At 50.0% G+C, this 24,150-nt stretch overlaps 2 protein-coding genes and 11 non-coding genes across 13 annotated transcripts in view; 10 read left to right on the top strand and 3 right to left on the bottom strand.

The window, feature by feature from the left end:
* The first annotated feature begins 3 nt into the window (after positions 1–3).
* On the top strand, positions 4–4,198 carry LOC106149292. Its single transcript, XM_013517698.1, has 6 exons — positions 4–224; positions 1,281–1,564; positions 1,682–1,815; positions 2,528–2,700; positions 3,108–3,336; positions 3,707–4,198. Exons 1-6 carry the CDS (start codon positions 29–31, stop codon positions 3,852–3,854), a joined length of 1,164 nt encoding a protein of 387 aa, XP_013373152.1. The 5' UTR covers positions 4–28; the 3' UTR covers positions 3,855–4,198.
* Trnar-ccg lies at positions 3,600–3,672 on the top strand. The gene has a single exon. It is a non-coding gene; the product is annotated as a tRNA-Arg (tRNA).
* Positions 4,199–6,069: 1,871 nt separating the features above from the next.
* On the top strand, positions 6,070–6,142 carry Trnar-ccu. Its single transcript has one exon. It is a non-coding gene; the product is annotated as a tRNA-Arg (tRNA).
* A 2,224-nt stretch (positions 6,143–8,366) lies between these two features.
* Trnak-cuu lies at positions 8,367–8,439 on the bottom strand. Its single transcript has one exon. It is a non-coding gene; the product is annotated as a tRNA-Lys (tRNA).
* A 906-nt stretch (positions 8,440–9,345) lies between these two features.
* Trnap-ugg lies at positions 9,346–9,417 on the top strand. Its single transcript has one exon. It is a non-coding gene; the product is annotated as a tRNA-Pro (tRNA).
* Positions 9,418–12,429: 3,012 nt separating this feature from the next.
* Trnak-cuu lies at positions 12,430–12,502 on the bottom strand. The gene has a single exon. It is a non-coding gene; the product is annotated as a tRNA-Lys (tRNA).
* A 1,073-nt stretch (positions 12,503–13,575) lies between these two features.
* On the top strand, positions 13,576–13,648 carry Trnak-cuu. The gene has a single exon. It is a non-coding gene; the product is annotated as a tRNA-Lys (tRNA).
* A 1,988-nt stretch (positions 13,649–15,636) lies between these two features.
* On the top strand, positions 15,637–15,709 carry Trnak-cuu. The gene has a single exon. It is a non-coding gene; the product is annotated as a tRNA-Lys (tRNA).
* An 87-nt stretch (positions 15,710–15,796) lies between these two features.
* Trnap-cgg lies at positions 15,797–15,868 on the bottom strand. Its single transcript has one exon. It is a non-coding gene; the product is annotated as a tRNA-Pro (tRNA).
* A 2,811-nt stretch (positions 15,869–18,679) lies between these two features.
* Trnap-agg lies at positions 18,680–18,751 on the top strand. The gene has a single exon. It is a non-coding gene; the product is annotated as a tRNA-Pro (tRNA).
* A 2,433-nt stretch (positions 18,752–21,184) lies between these two features.
* Positions 21,185–24,150, top strand: part of LOC102009114 (olfactory receptor 1F1-like) — a 24,317-nt gene continuing 21,351 nt past the window's right edge. Inside the window, exon 1 of the mRNA XM_005391855.2 lies at positions 21,185–22,714. Within this exon, the coding sequence (XP_005391912.2) occupies positions 22,616–22,714 (99 nt within the window). The 5' untranslated portion in view covers positions 21,185–22,615. The remainder of the gene's footprint in view (positions 22,715–24,150) is intronic.
* On the top strand, positions 23,041–23,113 carry Trnak-cuu. The gene has a single exon. It is a non-coding gene; the product is annotated as a tRNA-Lys (tRNA).
* On the top strand, positions 23,544–23,615 carry Trnap-agg. Its single transcript has one exon. It is a non-coding gene; the product is annotated as a tRNA-Pro (tRNA).

Below are 24,150 nucleotides of genomic sequence, written 5' to 3'. Positions count from 1 at the left end.
CCCTGTGGGCTGTGCCCTTGTGACCCTGATGGCCCATGGGGGGCCACGGGGACAGCTTCTGGGGGGGGATGGGAAAAAAGTACAGCCAGAAGCACTAGTGTGGGAACTAAGCCGCTGCCCAGCACTGCAGCGGCTTAGTTCCCCCTGGTACCAGCGCTGGTTACGGACACCTCCAGCCATCCCTTCCCATCCCGATGTCCTCCAGATCCATGCGCATGCCCGAGGTAGGTCTTGTGCTCCTTCCAGAGCCTGAGCTTGGCAGGGCTGGTGGCAGGAACTGTCCCAAGAGCATTTCTGGTTCTCTCAGCTGGGTTCCTGCCATCACCTCTGACTCCTCTTTGCCAAGATGATGGGGGAAAATCTTCCTAAAGTGCAAAGGCCTTTGGGAAGCAAGAGCTGCTTCTCTTATCTGATCCTGGCAGTGACGGGGAGTCAGGCATCTGCACCAGCTTCTCTGAGGCCACACAGCTGGTAAGCAGCAGGGCTGAGCTTTGGTCTTCAATTCATCTTTTTCCTCCCTGCATTTTTTTTTTCTTTCTGCTGTCCTGTGCTGCCTTAAGCCACAGGAGAGACCCTAGGCTGGTGGAGTCCTGGGACACTGGTGACTGGAGCTGACTCCTCTTGCAGGCAGCTGTTCCAGGCACCCCTCTTCAGGGAGCCCTGACCAGGCAGACATTCTGACAGTGTACGCAGCCGCTGAGGATAAGATCCCTGTGGGCTATTACATGGGCTTTCTGCTTTAAGATCTAGAGTGACCTTAGGGACAGCCAGGGCATGAGGTTAGGACCCAGAGAAGCCAGCCTGGTTGCATTTAAGCCATCTTCTTTCCATGGTTTATTATTTGTATTAAGAATATGATGGCCAGGTATGGTGGCACATGCCTGTAATCTCAGCATTTGGGGCAGGAGGAGTATGGCAAGTTTGAGGCCAGTCTGGGCTACCTAGTGAGTTCAAAGCCATCTTGTACTGCACAGTGAGATCCTGTCTTAGAAACCAAACAAAAGGGGCTGGAGATATAGCTCAGTGGCGTAAGTGCCTACCTGGCAAACACAAGGTCCTAAGTTCGATTCCTGGTACCAAAAAACCAAAACAAAACAAAACAAAAGCCCAAACAAAAGCGTAATGATGGTGCACACATATCAAGTACTAGCTGTGCCACTCACCCTGTGTGTCTAATTTTCTCCATGCTCTAAGCTCTGCAGGGGCTCTCCTCAGTGCCTGGTACCTAGTAGGACCAGTAAATGTTCACGATTGAATCTACTCACATATTCACTTTGCAGATATACAGCAAGTTTGTTCCAGATGCAAGAAATCCCTGGCCCCTGCCCTGTTCTCTGGCAGGACCCCAGAGTCCTCTCTGCTTGTTGCCTCAAACACCCACCTATGCCTGGCCCCTGGCGAATGGGAGGCAGCAGGCAGAGGCCCAAGCCTAATTCTCTGGCCCTGGCTCCCTGACCTAGGCTACGTGGCCTATCAAGACAAGAAAGGCTCAGACTTTATCCAGATGCTGGTGGAAATTGTCCGAGCCAATCCTGGGGGAGACCTGCTGGAGCTGCTGACAGAGGTGTGAGGGGTGGGTGACCAGGAGAGACGGGCTGGGTGGGGCCTTCTCCTAGCCCCGGAGTTCTGATCATCTCATGCTCCTCCCTTCGGTGAGGAGGCATTCCCCTGCTCTCAACAGTATGAGATGACCAAATATATGACACCTGGCATTTGTCAAATTCGATCGACAGAAGGTATTACATGCACTAAAGGCCAAGGGATGAGGACCCTGAAGGTGATGTGGATCCCTGTGGAAGCACAAGGGAACAGAGGGTACCAGCAGGGCCTGTGGGAATTGGGCTTCATAGAGACAAGAGGATGAGGTGTTCCGGGGTGCCTGAGAGGATGGGAGGTGAGGCTGATTATGCTGAGGCTGAGGTGGATGCAGGTAGTTTGGCTGATAGGGGAACTACGGGAGGGGAGACCCTCCCACTGGGGGTCTCTCTTTTCCTTGTTTTCTTTTTATGCAGTACTAGGCCTTCAAGTTGATCTATATCCTAAGCCCTTTTTTCATGTTTTAAATTCAGACAGGGAGGCCAGGCGTCGTGGTGCATATCAGTAATCCTAGCACTTGGGAGGCTGAGGCAGGAGGATCACCTCCAAATTTGAGGCCAGCCTGGTCTAGTGAGTTGAAGGCCAGCCTAAACTACGTAAGGAGACCCTGCCTCTAACTACCACGCCCTCCCACCAAAAGAATCGAGGCAGTATATTACTAAATTGCCCAAGCTGGGCTTGAAATTGCAATCCTTCTGCCTCAGCCTCCCCAAATCCTGGAGTTACAGGTGTGTGCCATGAAGTCCAGAGTTTTGGGGCTTTTCTGAAGATGGAAGGGAATTCATATTGGGGCTTTGGGGTCCTGTAAGGCTCAAAGATGTCAAGGTAGTGCTTGAAAGTTTAGGCCTTATAGAATAGCAGGCAAGGGCTGCAGTGGGTGCTAGGTTGAGCCCCACAGGACCTAAGGCTCAGGCTGAGTGCGGCCCTTCAGGTCAACAGGGGTGTGTGTGAGCTGGACGTGCTGGGCCCTGACAGCCATGCCCCCACAAAAGGCCTGCCTAGAGATCCGAAGCTGGCTCCTGAGCCATCTCTGCCTGCTTCCTCCGCCGCATGAAGCTTCCTCCCAGCTACCGTCTCTGTGCTTTGGACGTGGATGCCTAGATGGTGCGCAATAAATATCTGTTGATAGTCGTTTTATGGGGACAGAGCTTGGTTTTGGAGATCTGTGAAATACGTGAGATGATGGATGTAAAGTGCTTGGCAGAGCTGTGCCCCTGGGTGTTGGGAGCGGCTGGAGCTGGAAATTGATCATGTGTGTGAGGGCAGGACAGAGCCAGGGCGCCTCAAGCAGTCAGGCTACCTACGTCTTCAGAAAGACATCTTGCCTGGACAATTACAGTCCTTAGTCGCTAGGCAGCATTACCTCTCCAGATACTAACTTTGCAAGAGTATGAAATAAACGCCCTACTGCTGAAGTCAATCCTCTTGCCCATCAGGTAAGAGGTAATTCCACCTGACCCGGCTTTTGTCTCTTGTCTTTATTTTCTAAATCCTCTGGCCGTTTTCTCCAGGGGACCACCGAAAGACCACCGAGTCCTACACCTGGGAACTGTGCCCTGCATCTGCGTCTGGGTCTAAGGAATCTAATGAGCTGGGCTGGGCTGGACGTCCTCGGAGTGACCTGGGGCCCACATTCCCTTCGCAGCTGTTCCCCAATCTCCCCCTGGCACTAGGGCCTCTGCTTCCCCGGCGGCGAGTCAGGTCCAGCCGGCTCTGGAAGAGACCACCGCAGATTCACCAGTAAGGCGATGGGCCAAACTCAGGGCCGGGGTAGCGGTGGGCAGCCCCTGACATAGGCGGCGGGCAAGTGGGGGAAGAGATCGGAAGGTAATGAAGGCTAGGTTCACCCGACTGGTGCCGGATGAGCGGTCCCCTCCGGCTGTGCAAAGCTTCCAGGAGCTGCGCCCTGAGGGCGGGGCTTCACGTTGAGCAGCCATGCTAGGCCACACTGCGCAGGCGCTTGAAAAGCTTTATGTAAAAAGCCGTGTACTAACTGGGCGTGGGGCCGCGTGGCCTAATGGATAAGGCGTCTGATTCCGGATCAGAAGATTGGGGGTTCGAGTCCCTTCGTGGTCGCTGCGAGGAAACTCTTTTTGCCCTTTTCCTGAAGATTTTTCTTCTCTCAGGATGTGCCCTGCGCGGGGCTAGGGTGCTTTAGACGTCCAGGTGTCTCGCTTCTATCGTCCAGCAGTCGAGCCAGTGCCAGGACTAGAGCCAGGTTGCAGCTGAGTCGATCCCACGTACTGGCCGGACCCTGAGTATGAAGCAGAGACAGCGAGCTGCATGAATTTGCACCGTTCAGGCGGGGAAAAGTGACAGATGCGGGTTCAGGTTGCTTGGGGTGGGGGTCTGGTATTGTTTCAGGGCCTCAGGAGACATGGGCATTTAAAAATCTAATAGTTTATTATGATGATGTTCCACAATATTGTGACTATAACCAGTGCACTGATCTGTAAACTTGAAAATGGACCACTCACTGAGACCCTGTCTCAAAAAAAAAGACTGAGAAGTAGCTGGGTTCAACTTCCAGTACCTCCTTCCCCACAAGGGTTAAATATTGCAAGTTTTCTTACTATTTATTGCTTTTTAAAAATGAAGTAAAGCCGGCCATGGTGGTTCATGCCTGTAATACCCCTACTCGGGAGGCTGAGGCAGATTTGCCTGCAGTTTGAGGCCAGCCTGAGCTGTATGGTGAGTTCAAGGCTAGCCTGAACCAAAAGAAGATCTTGTCTCAAAAATAAAGAAATAAACGAAATAAATATAATAGGTTATGTAGATTTTTTGCAATGGTTATGTACTCATAATTGCATAGTGTAAATGTACATTTAACATTTTAAATAGACTTAGAGAGCCAGGCATGGTGGTGCATGCCTATAATCCCAGCACTCTGGAGGCTGAGGCAGGAGGATCATTGGGAGTTCTAGACCAGCCTGGACTACAAAGTGAGCTCAAGGCCAGCCTGAACTGCATAGTGAAACCCTGTTTAAAAAAAAAAAAAAAAATAGAGTCAGAGGATTGAGTTGATTATTTCATTTCTCTTTCTGCTGAACTCCAGTTCTGTCCAGGATGTGGTGACATTGAATAATCCAGGCGCAGAGCAGCGGTGCCCTGGTGGCCGACCGGAGGCGGATGCAGGTGTCCTGAGGTTGTGGGAACTTACTTTAACATTTCTGTGATGTTTCAGTGTATTAATAAGGGCTCACTAAGTACAGTTAAGTTGTATAAGAACAACTTCACGAAGAAAAAAAACCCAAAGGACATGCCAAGCAGATAATGGGGCTCATTACGCCACTCCCAGATTAAGGTATCAGACTCTATCGATTGAACTGCCTGTATGAGGGGTACAAAGCATGAAATAAGAGACAAATTTAGTAATGCATGATGGCAGGCTGGGAGGTCGATGCCTCAAGACGGGCAGAGACCAAGGCACGCCAAGCTAGCCACTACTGATTCGTTAGTGTAGGGGAGCGGTACGGGGATTTTCCTGGAATAGTGGAGAGGCCTGTGGTAGAAGGGGCAAGTTTAACATCATAAAGGGAACAAGCCAAGATGCATCCCCCCACCTGGGTGCTAAGCTCATTGATGGGAGGAAGGTGAGTTCCACATTCCAAAACCAGCCCACAAGGCAGGCGGGGCAAGGAGTCCCCGGGACAGATACTGTGTCAGTTTTCAATTCTTGGTCCCCAACACGGCATATCGCCAAGAGTTCAAGGTCAGCCTGGGCTACATAGTCAGTTCAAAACCAACCTAACTACATAGCAAGTCCCTGTCTCAAACAAACAAAAACAAACAAACAAAAACAAAAACAAAAAAGAGAACCTGGTCCTACCCCGTAATCCGTGTAAGGAATGCGGAAGTGAAGGACAAAGACCGGTGCGTTTTCCTTGCCACATTTTCGGGTGGGGAACTGGCCATTCATTGTGGAGCACATTTACATATTTTGCGGTATGGGACGTACCGGTGTTAAGGGCTCGTCTGTGATTTGAGCCTGAGCTCTAGCATCCTGAGCGAGACGTACACGGGCAGTGGTGGCAAACCTATGGCACATGTGCCACAGCAAGCTGTTTGTATCACTGAAAACTCTGTTATGGTGTTTTTTTCTTTTGATGTATCAGTTGTTTTTTTCTAAACTGAAATCTCAGTATTCAGGTTTCATTGCAGTGTTGGGACTTTGCAATAGACAAGTAGGTTTGGGGTTGCAGTTTGGGCACTCGGTCTCTAAAAGCTTCCCCATCATGCACCAGTAATCCGGGATAAAACTCTCTCTTCTCTGCCTATGAGGCCCATTTCCACGTGCGCGCCTCCTCTGGATTTCCAGGACGCCCTAGAACGGGGGCGATCTGAGCGAGTGGGTGGGATCGAGATCTCACAAACGGGAAGAATGAGACCAGGATGAACCCAAAGGCCGTGCGAAATACTGCCAGAGCAATGTAGAGACTGGTCCAAGGCCAACTGAGGATGTTTCTTTCATCAGCCCCGGTGGCCTAATGGATAAGGCATTGGCCTCCTAAGCCAGGGATTGTGGGTTCGAGTCCCACTCGGGGTACAAGGGTTTCTTTTAGGTCTTCCAGAGAAATTGGAAAACGTGAAATGTAGCTTACTAACTACACCGCAAATTCCCCCAGCAGAAGGCAGCGAACTGAGAAACTTTACAAGGCTTTGGTTTCATACTAATTAGAAGGTAATTTTTATTTTCAGATAAAAGTTTTCAACTTTCAGAAAAGTGTTTATTTTATTTTATTTTTTTTGGTACCGGGAGTCAAACTCATGACCCCAGGCTTGCCAGGCAGGCACCTAAGCCACTGAGCTATATCCCTTGCCTATATTCTTTATTTTAGGGGAAAATTCATGCAACTTGGTGACATAAGAAAAAACAATGATTGTTCCTCTTTAAGTGTGCAAATGTATTGTGGTTGCACATCTATATGTGTGTGTGGGTGTGTATATTCACACATATATATTTGCGGGAGGGGTGCTGGGGACTGAAATGAGGAACTCTTGTATGCCCATACTCTACCACTGAGCTACATCTTGAGCTCCCCTTTTTCATATGTTTTATTTATTCATTTTCCTTTGAGGCCGGGTCTTACTATGTAGGACAGGCTGGCCCCAAAGTCACAGTAATCCTTCCGCTTTGACCTCCCCAGTGCTGGGATTATAGGCGTGAACCACCACTCCCAGCTTCATATACATTTGTAAATCAGTATCTTTTACAATCTCTTTCTTTTTAAGGTCTGGAAAGTAGCTCAGTGGCATAGCCCCTACCTGACAAACACAAGGTCCTTTGTTCAGTTCCAGTACCACCAAAAAAAAAAAAAAAAAAAGAAAATTTTTTTTTTTTTTAAAGGCGGGGTGTTGCTATATAGTTCAGTCAGGGCTTGAACTCACTTTGTAGCCCAGGCTGGCCTCCAGCTCATGGAATTCTCCTGCCTCACCCTCCCGAGTGCTGGGATACAAGCTCATCTTTAAAAGAGATAAAATATAGGACAACTAGTTTTCTTAAAATCATGGGCTGGGTGGATGTATGGACAAAGCAAGCTTGTCCATCAGTTTATTGGCATGTAAACTGGGGGACACAAGGGTGCATGACACTATTTTGTCTGCTTCAGTACATGTTTGAAATAGTCTACAGTGAAGTTTTCCTTTTTTAATCCCTCTAATACATGACTTGAAGCTGAACATGGATGGTGGCACATACCTATAGTACTGCTGAGGCAGTTGGATTTGTATTGTGAGTTGGAAGCTGGCCTGGGCTACATAGAGAATTCAAGACAAATCAGAGCTAAGCAAACAAACAAAGCCAGACATGACTTTCACCTTTGAGGTAAAAAATTTCTCCAGCTACAAAGGATGGTAAAACCGGAAGCCTCCTATGCCATATATCCCAACAAAACCACCGCTGAAGCCCTGTGATATATAGAGATTAAAACAGAGTTCTGCGGGTGGGGGGTATAGCTCTGTGATCGAGCACTTGCTTAGCACACTCAAGGTCCTGGTTTTGAGCCCTAGGATCACAAAAGCCTATGGTTTTGCTCCTCCTACTTCCCAGAACACATTCGACCCCATCCTCATTGTTTCTATTAAAGTCAGGGGTCTCACCTCAGTGGCAGTATCTTTCACCTTTCATACCCTGCCTGCAGAGAATGGCCACCACAGAGCTATTTAAAGATGCTGATGCTTCCCTCACCAAATTTTTCTCTTCTCTGGGCCTTCCCAGCAGGACAGTGGTGAATGGGCACATCGGCAGGAAAAGCTCACTCCAACATTCTACTCACTGAATCTGAGAAGGGACTGAGGCAGGAGGATCTCAAGTTCAAGGTCAACCTGAGCAATGTAGATTTGAGACCGGGCGGGAGATATAGCTCAGTGGCACGGTGCCTGCCTAGTAAGCACAAGGTCCTGAGGTCTATTATTCCTGGTACTAAAAAAAAAAAAAAAAGATTTGAGACCAACCATGTCAAAAAATTTAAAGAAGCCCAGTGATGTAGTTCAGTCTTCATGCATTTAATTCCCAGTACCAAGCAAAACAAACAACAACCAACATTAACAAGAAACTTTTATATACATTTTGTCTATAAAGTTTATGTAAATTTCAACTTTAAAATACATAAGAATTAAAGACAGAAAAACCAGCGCTTTTGGAGGAACGCTGTTGTGCGCTCCTAGGTGGAAGCTCTAGGTTCTAAGTCAGTTTCCTTGACCTGGCAACAATTTGTTCTCCTGAGCCGAGTTAGTCCCCTAGAATCCTTTTATCACTAGAACAAAACTTACGCCCAACGTGGGGCTCGAACCCACGACCCTGAGATTAAGAGTCTCATGCTCTACCGACTGAGCTAGCCGGGCTGCACACTAACGTGCTCTCCCTATGGACTAATTGAAGTATTGCAAGAGTTGCATGCGCAGCAACTGATACGGATTTGTTCCGGATCCGAACGAGCTGCATCGCGTCGCGCGGACCGGAGTGCTGCTGAGCCGATGGGTCCCCTCGGCGTAGACCAAGCCGGGCCCTAAGCCTGGCCCTGGCCCTGGCCCTGGCCCTGGCCCTGGCCCCGGTTGCTATGTGCTCGGGATCTGTATGTCCTCTGCAGCTCCCCTGGGGCTGCAGGGTCCGGGTCAACGCGATGGTCTGTGAGCAGCTCGGCATGTCTTAAGTCATGAGAGGTGCTGGGGCCGAATAGTGGATGATCCTCATATTCAAACTCAGCACCCTCAGGTCCTCGCCGCGGGGACAAGCCAGGGAGACCTCACCCTTCCCAGAATCTCACTAAGGCCCTGTATCCCCGGCCAGGGCCGCCGGGAGGTAAAGTTTGGAGAGTTCACACAGCAGCCCGTTTGGGAAGACACGAATCCTGACTCCAGCTCTGACGCCTGTATCGGGGGTCCTAGGCCACAGGGCACTAGGCTGAGGCCGGGCCCCGCGGGGTGGGGGGCGGGTGGGAGGCGGCAGTCCTCGCTCTCCTTCTCAGAGGTCCCGGGGCTCGGGTGCCGCGTAGGGTGAGAGCTCTGGGCTGGCACGCCGTGAGACTCCCCCGTGGGCTCTGGTCCTCCTGACGGCTCAGACCTGCGCTGGGGACCTGCGGCGTCTTTCTCTGGGGAGGTTCCCGAGGTGTGGTGTCTACTCCCGGGTTCCTGGAACGGCGCCGGGACGCGTCCGCACCTCCCCGACCGCCCGACCCGGAAGCTCGCCCGGGCGGGGAGGAGCTGCGGGCTCAGACCTGCAAGGATCTGCGTCAGGGTATCACTCACAGTGGCTCGTTGGTCTAGGGGTATGATTCTCGCTTTGGGTGCGAGAGGTCCCGGGTTCAAATCCCGGACGAGCCCAACTTTTTATGGACACTGTAGTTTTTCTGAGCGAAGGCTCTGAAGCTGCTTGAGTTCCCGGCGTAGGTACTCAGTGGCAGATGGCGGGCTGGGCCATTCGCAACCGCGTGCTCCTCGCCTCTCCGGTCTCTGCGGACGCGTAGGTGACACGTGCCAGGCAACGGACTCCGGAGTCTCAGGATGGCACTTGCTACGGGTATATAGTTTCTAGTGTCATAGTTCAAATTCCAGACTAGCCCAACTTTTCAAAGTCTTTCCCTCTGCTTTGGTACTGGGGAGCGATCCCACGTCCTTCACACTGAACTATACCCCCCAGCCCTTTTTTCTTAAGAGATAAGGTCTCTTCAAGTCACTAAACCCAGGCTGGGGTCTAATTTGTGATCCTCTTTCCTCAAACACCCTGAGTACTGGTATTACAGGCATGTGCCATCACGCCGGCTCCTTTTTAGTTTTGAGGGGTTGTCAGAGGGGCCTTCCACAACAAAGGAGAGGAAAGGAGACTGAGGATGGGGTTTTCTGTACCCTCAGTGTAGGGACATTGGTAATCCATGGTAGACACAGGTCTCTTCTGCACACTGGAAGAAAAGCAACATTTTGATAGGTTTTATTATAATTCCAGTATGGTGAGGCCAGCAGAGGAGGAGACAACTGCTGTTGAAAAAATTTTTTTAAAAAGAAAGAAAGAAGAAAAAGAAAATTTTGTTGTTACCAGTTTCCAAGAGGTAGGGGTATGCCACCATAGGCTCCAAAAAAAGTGGGAGTGGAAAGGTGGGGGAAGAGATAGTCAGGAGCCTGTACTGTGGTCTTCCTGGAAAGAGCAGACCAGGAGGTAAGCAGGTTTAGGGTTGACTGGTTTGAGTATTTTCAGTATCTCTGTCTGGAACATGGGGGCTGCCCCTAATTGTCTGGTACCTCGCCCTTGGTGACTAGGGCAGGTGGACAGTAGTCAAAGGGCCAGGACTTCATAAAGGAGGTTGCTGGTGGTAGGTGAGAGTGGGTTTTGGTTTGGTGAGTTTGCACGGGAAGATGTACAATCCTGGAGGAACTGTTTCTTATCTCTAGGAACTGACTAACCTGGGAGGTGTAGTCTCCTCACCGCTGGGGAGGCCTCCGGTGTCAAAGCATCAGAATGCAGAAAACAAGAGATGGTAAATACTAGCAGGGGCTGAGGACTTTGGCAGAAACTCTGGGCCTCTCAAGCTGGGAAGAACGACCCAATCTGAATCCTAAAGTCAAACTAGGCCCAGAGACTACTGTCCCTGCCAGGTGAGCTGAGCACAGGGTGAGAACTCCAGGATATGTACCCATGTATTATAGTTAGGGTTTACAAGGGAAAGAATTTAATACAGGACACATAATTTGTAGGATTATTTGATAATAGTCACCCAAACAGTTAAAAGCAAAAGAGTGCAGGAAATCTTTCCACACACTAGAGACCCAAAGAATCCAGCTGAGGACCTAGCCCCCATGGCAATGTCCTCCACAAGTCCAACTGGAGGCCAAGAGCTCACGACAATGTCTCATGCAAGCCTTTATCAAGGGGGAAGGCCCAAAGGTCAATGGTGGAAGCTAGAAAGTCTGCACCAGTGGGACAAAGGATCTGCACTGGTGCCAGGAAGTGACACTCAAGAAAAGGGCCACAACTCCCCCAAAAAGAACTGCAGCGGTCCTCAGCAACTGTGAGGTGCTGAGCTCCCATGATGATAATAGCCAAGTTCATACCAGGAAAACCTCAGCCTCCTGAGTGCTGGGATTACAGGCATGTGCACTACACCTGGCATGAAACTCTCTTCTTAATCTCAGGGTCCTATGTGCTTGCTGGAAGTCCCTTTCAGGCTCCTGACTCTTAGGCTCCTAACCACAGTGAGGTCTCTTGCTCAGGACCTGAGCCCACTAAATTGCCTGGGGAGCCCTCACCAGACCCTGAGGTTCCATGTGATCAAGCACTAACCAGGTTCCCCTTCAGTCCCTTTTCCTGAGCCAGAACATATTAAGACTCCTGCTCCTTAGCGTAAAACACTTATCTGTCCCATTAGCTGGAGAGTGCCACTTCCAAATCTGTGGGGCAGGTGAGAGGGCCTGGGGAGCAGAGTGAGACTCTGGAGGGTCTCTCCCTCTGCCAGGGAATTATAGGCTGACAACAGCAAGAAAGGGGGACAGTAGATGGAAACACAATTGCAGATCAGTGAGGGTGGGGCCTGAATAAACTCACCTAGCATAACAAGAGCCTATTACTAGCTGGTCTGTTGGTCTAGAGGTGTGATTCTCACTTAGGGTGTAACCTGCCCCAAGTTCAAATCCTAGACAAGCCCTAGTTTTAAGGACAAACACCAGGGTGGCTCCCTGAACCATGTGACAAAGACCCAGCCTTCATTAGGGAATCCTTTCTGGTAGTGGTTCCCTTTGGGGAGTGGTTGGGGCTGCTTTGCCTTCACCTTCTGAAACAGGAAAAACTAACGCTGGAGATTTAGCTCAGTGGCAAAGCGCCTGCCTGGCAAGTGCAAGGTCGTGAGTTTGATTCCTGGTACTGGAGGAAAAACAAGCAAATAAAAAAGATTGTAGTGAAACGGGTCAAACTACTGCGTTTCACCTTGACAACCTGCTGAGGAGTCGCTAACAACATCCCTCTTTCTGAAAGTTAAGGTCCTAGCCAAAGTTACTTTTTATTTTATTTATTTATTTATTTTGAGACAGGGTCTCGCTATGAAGTTCAGGTCGGTCTTGAGCTCACTTTGTAGCCCAGGCTGGTCTGTAACTCACAACTCCTGAGCGCCTCCACACCCGGTTCATACGTTGCTTTTTAGGCTGTAGATGGGCTCTTCTGCAGATGCAGGGCTGTAGCGGTTATCTGTAATCATGCACTTTTTCCTAAAGCTTGGCAGGACAGGGAAATAGTATAGGGGACCTTTGGTGGGGCAATGGTGACAGATGATACAATACAGCTGACAGGAACTGGTTAGTCACTTCCTTTCCATCAATCCCACCAGCAAGTTGAAAGTCAAAAGAGCATAGCGCCCAACGTGGGGCTCGAACCCACGACCCTGAGATTAAGAGTCTCATGCTCTACCGACTGAGCTAGCCGGGCAACTGTGAGAACCTGTGAATGTCATTTAACCATCAGCTAATCAAAATGATAGAGCTGGTCATGCTCCAGGAGCAAGTGGTGCAGACGCGGCCAGCTTCGTGTACCTTTCGTGTACCTTGCCTGTGGACACTTCCAGGAGACAATGCAGCCTCCCTTCCACTCAGGGTGCGGCCCGCGGAAAAGGGGCTGGGAATTCTAAGTCCTTAGGGAAGCTGCGCGACTTGCAGCTCAGAGGCCTCAGGACCTGCTGTACAAATCTCAAGAAGTGAAAACAGAGGTGAAGAGAGACTGGGCCGAAGTCGAGGAGGTCTATTTCATGAGACAGGGTCCTGGAGCCCTGCTGAGCATCCCTGGAGGTTGCTCAGAAGCGGCAGCGCTGTTCTGGGCCGAACTGTCCCCCGCTCGCGGCTTCCCGATCCGCCGAGGTGAGGGAAGCCGGCCTGGGAGCCACACACCGGTGGCGGAGCGCGGCGCGTTCTGGACAGAGGCTGTGCCCTCATCCCTCAAAATACCTAATTTGGGGCTCCAACTGAGGACTCGGAGATTAGAGACTGGCTGGTAAAGTGGCCCACGCCTGCTGCAGCGGGGTGCCTGTCTCGGGATTCCCTGCTGAAAAAGAAAAGGACTCACCCCGGATCTGAACCCGGAACCTCCTGTGCTCTAAGCGAGAATCATACCCCTCGCACCAACCAGCCATGCTTCTCAGATTTTTTTTGTTTGCTTGTCCTCAGCCACTCCCACACCGTCTCCTCAGTCCCGGAGAGGTCCTGACCCAGGCTAAAAACTCCAACAAATGGGGCAGAGGTGACGCATAACTCTAAGGTGAAAAGATGCACACTCTTCAGCTAACCAGCTGAGGTCGGGGTAGCAGGAAGTGGGGTCCCAGCTGCCAGGAGTCCCCCAGCAGGTACAGTGTTTATCTGTTTGAAAGCCAAAGAGCCAGCTCCGTGGCAGTTACATCGGTGGCATCTCCAAATCCACACTCGGCTTTACTTTTGTTTCGTTTTATTTTTTCTAAAGCACCTGCCTTTAGAACACAGAACAGTAGAGAAGGAGAGGAAGGGTGTGCAGTTGCCCGGCTAGCTCAGTCGGTAGAGCATGAGACTCTTAATCTCAGGGTCGTGGGTTCGAGCCCCACGTTGGGCGAAGAGTTTTACGAGAAGCTGTAAGGATGTCAAACGATATTTCTTAACCTACCAACTTGTCTTCTGTCCCTGAGACTCCTGGTTTATTATTTCTGTCTTTCCAGTGGACCTTGGGCACTCACATCCTGGAGCCGGCATTTGAGGTAGTCTCAGTACTTTTTTTTATAGTGTTCTTAGAGTAAAAGAAATAACTCAGGGAAATGGATGGGTCTTGAGACCACACTAAGTGAAATAAGTCAGACACAGGTTAAATATTGCATGCTTTCTTTAGTGTGAGAAACCCAAAATATAAATAATTTAAAGAGTAAAAGGAGAGAATCATATTAAGAAACCCGAAAATAGGCTCTGCAGAGGTGGGCAAGGCATCTGAGGAGGCGGATGGGGAGGGAAGGGGTAGTAGATTTGATCAGGATTCGATTCGCATATGGATTCGGATATCGATCCCCCAAGCTGAATGTAATCACTATGTATGACAAACATATACTAATAGTTTTTTTTTTCTTTAATTAGGTGCAAGAGAACTATTCCTGCCTCTGCCCTTAAAAAAAGAAGGAACTCATGTTCAGCGGGGTAGGTAGCTAGCTCCATGCACCTGAGTAGGTTTTGAAGAAAAAAAGTCTTACTAATACAGTACCTGTATTAGTTTTTTGTCACTACTATCACAAATTGTCATAAACTGGGTGGCTTAACACAAAAGAAACATATTGTCACTGTTCTGCTGGCCAGCAGTGTGTCAGTGAGGTATCTCCTTGCTCACCTCTCCCCGCCTCTGGCATTCCCAGCAATCTTCCGGTTTTCCCTTGGCCTGTGGACAAGTCACTCCAACCCGCCCCGCCCCGCCCCGCCCCGCAGGGCCTTCCCTCTGTGTCTCTGTCCATAGGCTCCTGTTTCGGGGTGTTAGTCATACATAGGGTTAGGACCCATCCCATCCCGCTACAACCACTTTCTCGGCTTCCTATAGCTGTTAAGATCCTATGTGCTGAGATGGGCATGAATTTGAGGGAACGGGGGACGCTACTGAATCCAGTAGAGTACCTTTTTAAAAAGAACATAGAAGGTTTCTCACCCTCCACCCACCAGACGCTCGCCTCGGGTCAAGGGAGTTTCGCCAGCCCTGGGAAGAAGTCCGGGATCCGGGCTGACCGGCGGGCTCTGTCCTCCTCCAAGGGCGTCCTGCCCTCGCCTCGGCGCCCAAGGCCGCCAGGCGGCTCCAGCCCCGCGAAATTCGGGGGCTTTCCTTGACCTCAACCCTGCCCGAAGCTCTTCTCCTCAGGGGCTCTCTGACCTGGGCCAGCCCGGTTCCGGACGCCGCACCCGCCTCCAGATTTGGCCCTTTTGGGTGCCGAAGCCCGCGGGAAGGCAGAAGGTAGTCCTGACCTGACCCCGCTCTGCACTGCAGGGTGTCACAGTCCTCGCTCCAGGCCCACAGCGGCCTCTGAGCCTCCCAGGTTCACTAGGTGCCATAAATCAGCGTTGAGGGCCTGGTCAGGGGTCGCGGGGGAATATTTGAGGGTTTGTAAGTGCGAGCCGATCCAAGTTTTGGACCCAGAACCTCTCGGAGGCCTAGTGGATACTCAACAGTTATAAGCCACTACAGGCAGGGACGCGTTATTCCGTCTATTTCTAGAGATCTGGGCCTTGAGCCCCTGACCTCGCTGCCTAAAAAAGCTGCTTTCAATTTCGTGATCCCGAGAGAGAGGGACCGCTGGAGGGAAGCTCGCTAGGATTCCAGAGCTGGCAGGGGGAAGATGGTTTAGGGCCACCGCCCAGGTCAGGTCCGGATCCAGCCTGGGGTTTCCCGGCCTCTGTCTGTCTGTCCCTGTGAGCGGGAGTGTGCTCTTTCCTCTCCGTGCAGGTTCAGAATTCCTCACAGGGAGTTCCACCCCCTCGCTGATTCCGAAACTCAGACTCCAGGGCAATTTCCCCAAGTACGTGGAAGGGATTTGTAGACAATGGTCTCCACAGGAGTTTAAGCAAGGTCTCTAGGTAGCCCGGCTAGCTCAGTCGGTAGAGCATGAGACTCTTAATCTCAGGGTCGTGGGTTCGAGCCCCACGTTGGGCGTAGTTTTTAACTTCATCTATTCCTGCTAATCAATGTATCGAGACATATGGCACTGAGTTAAAGTAAATAAAAGGAACCAGCACTCCTGGGCTCGTCCGGGATTTGAACCCGGGACCTCTCGCACCCGAAGCGAGAATCATACCCCTAGACCAACGAGCCAACCGCTTACAACTCCTTGTCCAATACTTTCTTCACACATCTCTCGTTTCCGCATGCCGGGGGCACATTCCCAAAGGAGCTGAGCCCTTCCTTGCAGCAGGGTCTTGGACAAAGAATCCCTGGAATCAGCTCCGTGCGAAGGAGGGCTTTGGCACTGATCGAGGCAGGGATGATTGATTCCTGTCCCAAAGGAGTAGGGGGCAGAAATGGTGGTGGCGGGGAGTGTGTCAGGGACCTCGGATGAGAAGGTACCTTGGGGAAAGACCGCTCAGTTGCTGAGCCCTGGGGCGTAGGGAGGTGAGCATGGATGGTCATCAAGTCAGATTCACTGTTCCACCGAGCCCTCTGCGCCCCAGCCTGTCTGAGGCTGGGGAGAAGGGGATAGTTCTTCGACTGTGGCAGTTCAGCCAGTTCCTTGGAGTCCTGGGGTTGGAGTCCTGCTGCCTAGCCTCCTTTTCCCCTCCTTGCAGCCCTAGAACTTCCAGGGTGCCTGGAAGCTCAGCCCCAAGGTCCCAGCCTTATGCTGCTAGACGAACACCTGGGATCTGAGAAAGTCCCTTGTGAGCAGCTAAGTTACCTGAGGCTTCAGGTCAAAGAACAGATAGACCTAGCTGGCACCTGGTCACCTGGCTAGCTCCATGGTTGCAGCATGAGATTCTTCTTACCAGGGTCATGAATTAGGATGTCTCTTACTGCACCTGGCCTACAAGGATCACCTTGTGGAGTCCCACCTTGCTATGGATTTTGGTCCCACACAGCCTAGTTAGTTCCCTGATCCAGCCTAACAAGGGCTCTCTGTGTTTGTGTGTGCTGGAGAGATCTGTTTGCAAAAGCCAGTGTTCCTCCTCCCAGGGCAGTACTGGGTGGCTGTCCTCAAAGGTGTCTGCGGCCAATACTGCCATCTGCCTCCCATGGGGCCCACTGACCACTTGCCACCCTGGAAGGCCAAGGCAGTAGCAGGAAAAGGCAAGGACCACTGCCCAGCACCCTTTTATCCTTAAACCACAGCCAGCTTCTGTACACCATACACAGCAAACCGTGTTTTATATGTCTGACATTTCCAGTTTCTGGATCTTGAAACTCCTCTGCTAGCTGTTGGTGAATCCCTTGTCTGGCCTCACGTCCAGGCTTTTGCTTTTTTCTCCCCAAGCCACTTTCGGGGCAGGCCTACCAGCGAGCCTGGGGCAAGCAGCAGACTTATTCCAGACAGCTACAGGCCTGGTAAGAAAGACAAAGACTGTAGACTGATTCATGACGAGCAGTTGCTGTCATAGATTATTTTATCTTGTCTTAAGAAATTCCTGTTTTTCTTTTTTAAAACTGTGTAGACAGAAGGTAAGCCTTTGGTTTGTCGTTTATGTTGTATTTCGTTTGAACTGTCATTTGCCATTTTTAAAAGCTGTGTAAGATCTGCACCATTCCTTCATGACTTCTAACATGATTATTATCCGGGAAAAGTCTTGCACTTTAATGCTATGTATGTGTATCTGTATTTTATACTAGTTAGATACTTAGAGAATGGAAAATTTGCCAGTTTGTGACCTTACTGGTTTATGCCGCGGAACAAATGCTCACTTTGGACCTCGAGGAGGGCTGTGCATCTGTGAGACCACGTTTTCCAAGCCACAAGCCTGCGCGGCGACTACAGCGGTACGGAGTAAGTGGGGGAAGAGTTGGGCTGTAGGACAGAAACCCTGTATCTTTAAAAATAAAGAAAAATAAGCTTAGATGTGTCTCTTTGGTTTAGAGGTATGGTTCTTGCTTTGGATGTTAGAGGGCCCCGTGTTCAAATCCTTTAAGCTTTTCCTAGGGGACACAGACGCTTAATTTCTGCTAGTGTATCCCTGAGAATAGGTCTAGAAGGATGGGGAGGCCCCCATCGAGGTCCGGGTCGCGGCTTCACCGCGCGCGCCTGCACTTCCTAGCTTGCTTTATTTGGGGCAGGGTGGGTGTTGGAAGCTGGGGATTTAGTTCAGCCGCACGGCGCCTGCCTGGCAAGCGCGTCGTCGTGAGTTCGATTCCCGGTTCCGGAAAAAAAAAAAGCCACCCCCCCACCCCGAAAAAACCCCCACTTCCTAGCTTTCTACCCAGTGGGAACGAGGGAATTCGTAGCTTGGATGCAGAGCGTTCGAGGCGAACGGTTAAGCCTAGATTTGCTGGATTTTCCAGGACCAGGTCAAGGCTACACAGAGGGAGGACACGGGGACAACAGTGTCCCCAAGGCTGGACCAGCGAAGCTAGATGTGGCCTTCCTTCTCCGGAAGGAGCCCTGGGATCGAGGACTTCCCTGCCGCCAGCTCCTTTTAGTAAAGGCGAGAGAGGCTCTTTTCTAGGTTTTGATCAAGCTACGGAGGCAGGAGCAACGGAGCGGAGGGAAACGGGGGCCCTCGGCACCGACAGGCGTTCACTCCGCCCGCTGGGGCCACACCGCAGGCTTCGGCGGGGCCAAGACTGGCCGGGCCGCCCGCCGTCGCGGCCCCAAGGAGGCTGCGGCCCCGCTCTGGGAGGTCTTTCTGCCCCGCGGGAGCGACTTTGACTTCGCTCCAGCTCGAGCTGCGGCGCGGGGCGAGCGGAGCGCTGGCCGGGGCTGAGGGATCTCCCGGCTGTGGGGCGCAGGGGTTGCTTCTTCACTAGGGTGTCACGGAGAGGGCCGAGGCGCTGGGCTCCCTCCGGCTTCTCTGGGTTTTGCTTTCTAGGCAAGTCTGAAATCTGACTCTTTTTAGCTCAGTTTCTCGGGTCCCGCCCCGAGGACACCACGAGGACACCACGAGGACACCACGCATAAAGGGAAATAGAGAACACCGTTTTCGTGGCTCGTTGGTCTAGGGGTATGATTCTCGCTTAGGGTGCGAGAGGTCCCGGGTTCAAATCCCGGACGAGCCCATCATGTTTTTTTCTCCCTACATTTTTTTCCGGATGCAGGTCTGTACTTCGTTCTGTGCTACAGGTTAGAGCTGTCATCCAAGTCTGACCTCTAGAAAGTCAATGGTTAAAAAGGTTTTAGACTGAAGCTGCCTACTGCCGCTTGGTAACGTTGAACTGGAGCCCTCGGCCTGACAGGCTACTTCGGTCGGTTTGCAGAGACCTTCCTGCCCGCGTGAGGAGCAGCCTTCTTTACAGCAGAGGCTTTTCAGACCTCCGCCTGGGATTCCCACCCACAGCCTTCTGCTTAGGGGACCAGAATTTATGGAGAGGTAACCTGGAAGGACAAATTCCTGGCTTTTGTAGCTGGTGGACCGAGGGCTTCCTCTCCCCTCCTCCTTCTCCTCGCTGTACTGGCTTCTGGATCACTGTTCACCTGGGCATAGCCTCACCGTGCTCCTCTCTGTCCTAACTGGAGAAGAAAACCTGACCCAACAGGCCTGGGGTCTTCCCCGATCTACTCTGATAACATGTTACAGGCAGGATCTTGATTCTGTTTGGAATGTAGCCTTGAGAAGGTGCCATGAACCAAGGATCATGAATAAATTCTTTTTTATGTATTTGATGAGTAAGTGAAAAAAGAAAAAGAGACAGAAAAAAAGAACAGAAACAAAAGATAAAGTTACAGTGACCCATGACTGATTTTGGCCTTTGTTTGGCAGAAGTAAACAACCTATTTTTGGTGGAAAAATACACTTTTAGTCTACATCTTGCAGATTCCCTGTATAATGAAATTTACAAGGAAAATGACAGTTCACTTGTAAAAAAAAACAACAAGGAAACAGATACTATGAGCAATAACCCATAAACAACAGGCAAAACAACCCAAATGCCCATCAACCAAGGAATGGATAAAAAAGATGTGGTCTTTTTTTACAATGGAGTACTACTCAGCCATAAAGAAGGATAAACTGGAGACTTTTATAAGTAAATGGATGCAACTCAAGACCATATTCATAAATGAAATAAATCAGACTCACGTGTAAACATTGTATTGTCTCCCTAGTGTGAAAAGCTGAAAGAGTAAATAAGGTCCAAAATGTACAATAGATGTGGTGAAATGGGAAGGCACTGTTCAAAAGGAAAGAAACTGGAATGGTGGAAAGGAGTAAAGAAGGAAGGAAAAAGCAAAATTTATATATATATATATATATATGAGATAGTTATACTACTAATTTCTCTTAGTTCATTTAAAAGAAAGGTTTGTGCTGATATTGTTTGGACAATTAAATGCCTATATCTTGTACTCTGAACAACTGATTTATTTTTTGAAGTATTATAAAACACTTTATTACAAATTTGATTTTAGCTATTTAGCAAAAGGAGAACAGATAATCACTCTTTACTTCTTGGGTCAGACGTTCTTTGTTGCAAGTACTCCACTGTGAACCTTATAACTTTCCCATGTTTTAACTTAGATTTTTCACATTTTAACAAAACTATATATATAAGAGACAAAGCATAAGCAATTGTAAGCAATGAGCAAAGACATAACAAAATTTGAAGCATAAGAATTTCTTCTCTAAACAAGTCCCAATCCAGAGTCTATGAAACAAAAGCAAACTCTTACTTCCATCCAGTGATCTCAGCGGAAGACCTCCAAATGATATAGGGGAAAAAAACTCCCAACTTGCTATATATCTAGTATGAGTTTAAAGATGAATTTTAGGAAAAAAAGAGGTTAAGAGCAGATTATATTTGTTGGGGCGGGGGAAGAAAGCTTCTGTCTGAGAGAGAGACAGAAGAAGACCCCAGTGGGTTTTCCCTGAGTAATTAATTTAAAGATAACAATATACAGTGTATTAACCATTGTTACTCTCCTATTATCTTGTTTTGAAATTTTGTGCTTTTTCTTTTTAAAATAAAATTTTTAAAAAAAGAAAATCATAAACAACAGGGAAGAGAAATAAAATTGCAGATTTCAAATGTTAAGATTATCAGATGTGGATTATACTGCAATGTCTAAAGAAATGAAAGTGAAGAGGAAAATATCTTTGATAACAGAAAGCTGTTTAAATGTTCTTTCAATCTTCCAGATTCCAAAAAGAACAAAATATTTTCAGGTGTAAAAACACCAGGCAGGCCAGTAGTGGTGCATGGCTATAATCCTAGCACTCAGGAGGCTGAGGCAGGAGGATTGCTGTGAGTTTGAGACCAGCCTGGACTACAAAATGAGCTCAAGGCCAGCCTGAACTGCATAGCAAGACCCCACATCAAAACAAAAACAAAAATAAAAAATCACCAGGCAATTGAAATTTAAAATTTAGATGGTGCTGGGGGTGTAGCTCAGTAGTAAAGAACTTACCTAGCATGGGTGAGACACTGGGTTTCATCCAAGCAACACACACACACACACACACACACACACACACACACGGAGCAAGGACAATTGATCCTTCCCATGCTGCCATCCCTGGTTCTCTTCTGCCTCTTTCTTCCACCATTATGTTGATCCAATGTGGATAATCCAGCATAACCTCCCATCTCCAGGTCATTTGATTAGCAACCTTAATTACACCTGTGATTTAATTCTCTTTTGCTTGTAGCTTAAAATAAGCACAAGTTCTGGGAATTAGGACATCAACAACTTGGGGAGGCACTATTCTGCCTGTCATATACTTTTCCCTTTCATACTCCCAGCTATGCTTTTGTAATTTAAAGCAGCGGACATCAGCATAGAGCTTTATCTGTGAGGATGTCAGGGAGCTCCCAGCTGAGCCTCAGGAGTTCTGTCCACAGCTCCTGGGATGGGATAACTTTGCCAATATCCACAATAACCAACTCTCCTGTCTCTGAACTTGGGTGGCCTCAGAAAAGAGGTTATGATCCACTCTTTCTGCAGGAGCATGGGCATTTTTCTTCCTCTTTCTGAAATACAGGCCTTTCAGAAGGCAGAGGACACAATTTACGCTGGTACCAGCCCGAAGCAGGTTCTCGCCTTCCCTCTCTCCAGCCCTGATGTCTTGACTTGTGGCAGGTGGAGGAAAGTCATCACAAGCTTCAGGCCCGGGGCACAGAGCCAGCTCCACTCAAGTGGGGCTCAGGGAACAGGACACACGGGGAGACAGATGGACATCCATGCTGCTCCCATGCTGTGTCCTCAGCCTCTCCCGTCCTCCCCTGGGTGTGGTGCTGCCTCCCAGTGGCCCTTGTTCCAGGACCTGGAGTAGTGTTAATCTGGGGGCAGCCCAGCACGGTGAGTCCTGGGCCCCAGTGGTACCGTAGGGCGTGTTGGAGACTCAGTTCCAACACCTAGGTAGGCTCTGCACACCCACAACTACAGGGCCGGCTGGAGCCCAGTTTACCCCCAACCCCCACCCCGCTTCTCCCTAGGGACCCCTGTATCTCCAAAGTCCAGACTGTGGCACCAGGGCTGCTTCAGTCCTGCGACCATAAAGCTCTTCACAGGGGTTTTGGTCCCATAAGTGACATCCATTTATTTAGGTTTGGTTTTGGGGAAACTGAGCTGTGGAATGCGGAGAAGCCCCCCTCTGGGAAGACCTTGAATAAGCACCTTCTGGGCACCTGTCTCCTGACCGCGTGTCAGGAATGGAGGCTCCAGTTAGGTAAAAGTCCACGGTCCACGGTCCACAGCGCTCTTCCAGCGCAGTGGGCCGAGTTCTGTCCACTGGTGGCTGCCTGGACGGTCAGGGGTGTGACTGGAGCAGGTTCTGGGGCCGGGTCTGAGACGCTGGGTTTGTGCGGTGAGACTGAGGGACAGAGCGCAGGAGGGCGCGCACCACCCTGCCCAGGTGGAGTGAGGAATCCTGCCCCGGGTGGAGACAAGGAGAGAGGACGGGCTGGGAAGCTCGTGTCCCTTCTTTAATGCGCCCTCGACGATTTCCTCCCCAGGAAGATTTCTGCGAGGGCCTGGAGGGACCCTCGGGTTCACCCGGAGCCATCGCTGTCCAAGATCGCCATCTGGTGAGAGAAAGCGCAGCGGGGCCTGTGGTGGGAGACTCCCAGTGGGCCGGGGAAGCGTAACGCTAGTCTCTGCCTGATTGATGATGATGATGATGATGATGATGATCGAGTAGGATCTTGCTATGTAGTTCAGGCTGGCCTTGAACTCACTATACAGCCCAGCTGGCCTAGGGCTCTCGGTGAGCCTCCTGCCTCAGTGTCTCGAATGCGGGGATTGCAGGGGTGTGGCCGTCAAGCTCCGTTTGGCCTGATTTATTGCTTAGCCTAGTTTCCAGTGTCCTCAGACCATTTTATCACTCTCACATCCGTTACTTACTTGCCAGAGCGCCCGGCTAGCTCAGTCGGTAGAGCATGAGACTCTTAATCTCAGGGTCGTGGGTTCGAGCCCCACGTTGGGCGACCTGGTGTTTTGCTATGAATCTCGTCTGAGTCTGAACTATTCAGCTGGTATTTATTGAGGACCCAGTAGGTGCTTACCCCACAGGTAGTAAGTGGCCTCCTACCCAAAAATGCTCCCGCGAATGAGAGACCCCCCACGTGTACTTTTGCCCCAGGGCTGGCGACAGTGAGGAAGGTGTGCGAGGTACCTAAAGGGCTGTGGGGTGACCCACAGATTGTTGAGGACTGCGGGGGGCCCCTGGCTTGAGGCTGGCAGGAGTTTCTCCCCACTTAATGCAGACCAGGTAGGGCCAAGTTTCTGGGCTTCTCCGTGCCTTTCAACAATTACCCCTTCTAGGCGGGTCTGGAGTTTCAAATTTTCTCTCCTCTGGGTGCCCCACTGAGGACGCAACCCATCACCATGGAAAGCGATACGTCATAATGCTTGTGTGGCTCGTTGGTCTAGGGGTATGATTCTCGCTTAGGTTGCGAGAGGTCCCGGGTTCAAGTCCCGGACGAGCCCTTTGCTTTTGGACCCTCACTCCTAGGCGTAAAACTCCCAACACTCCAGAAAGGTATCGAAACAGAAAAGCCTGAAAGGTTTTCTTTAAGGCTCGTACTGGTTCCAGATGTCTTTAAAGTGTATCGCTGGGGTGCGGACATCCGCGGGCAGGGCCTCCTTCCAGTCAAAGCGAACCTAGTTTGAGGCCTGCAAGGACGGGTCTGCAGCAGGGAGCGCTCCCCAGGTCACGCACTTTTTTTTTTTTTTTAAATTTTAAAGAGTAAAAGAAGGATAACATAATAATAGGGGGGGCTTACCAAATTACACACAAAGTGGTAGGAAATTATCAATGGTTATTGTTTTATATATTGTTATCTACAAGATAGTTTCTCAGGAAAACAATAGACAAGTAGTAGTGAGTTACAGACAAAAGAGGTAGGAGATTATCAATAATTGTTGTACTGTACTTTGGTATCTTCAAAGTGGCTTCTAAAGAAAATAAATAGAGCTATACATGAGTGACCTATTGAATAATCATTAACTATCCTCAATGGTT

This window comes from Chinchilla lanigera, unplaced genomic scaffold, assembly GCF_000276665.1.
Source record: "Chinchilla lanigera isolate Chin_1 unplaced genomic scaffold, ChiLan1.0 scaffold00041, whole genome shotgun sequence".
In the NCBI taxonomy this organism is placed as follows: Eukaryota; Metazoa; Chordata; class Mammalia; order Rodentia; family Chinchillidae; genus Chinchilla; species Chinchilla lanigera.
This window is presented reverse-complemented; position numbering and strand designations above follow the sequence as displayed.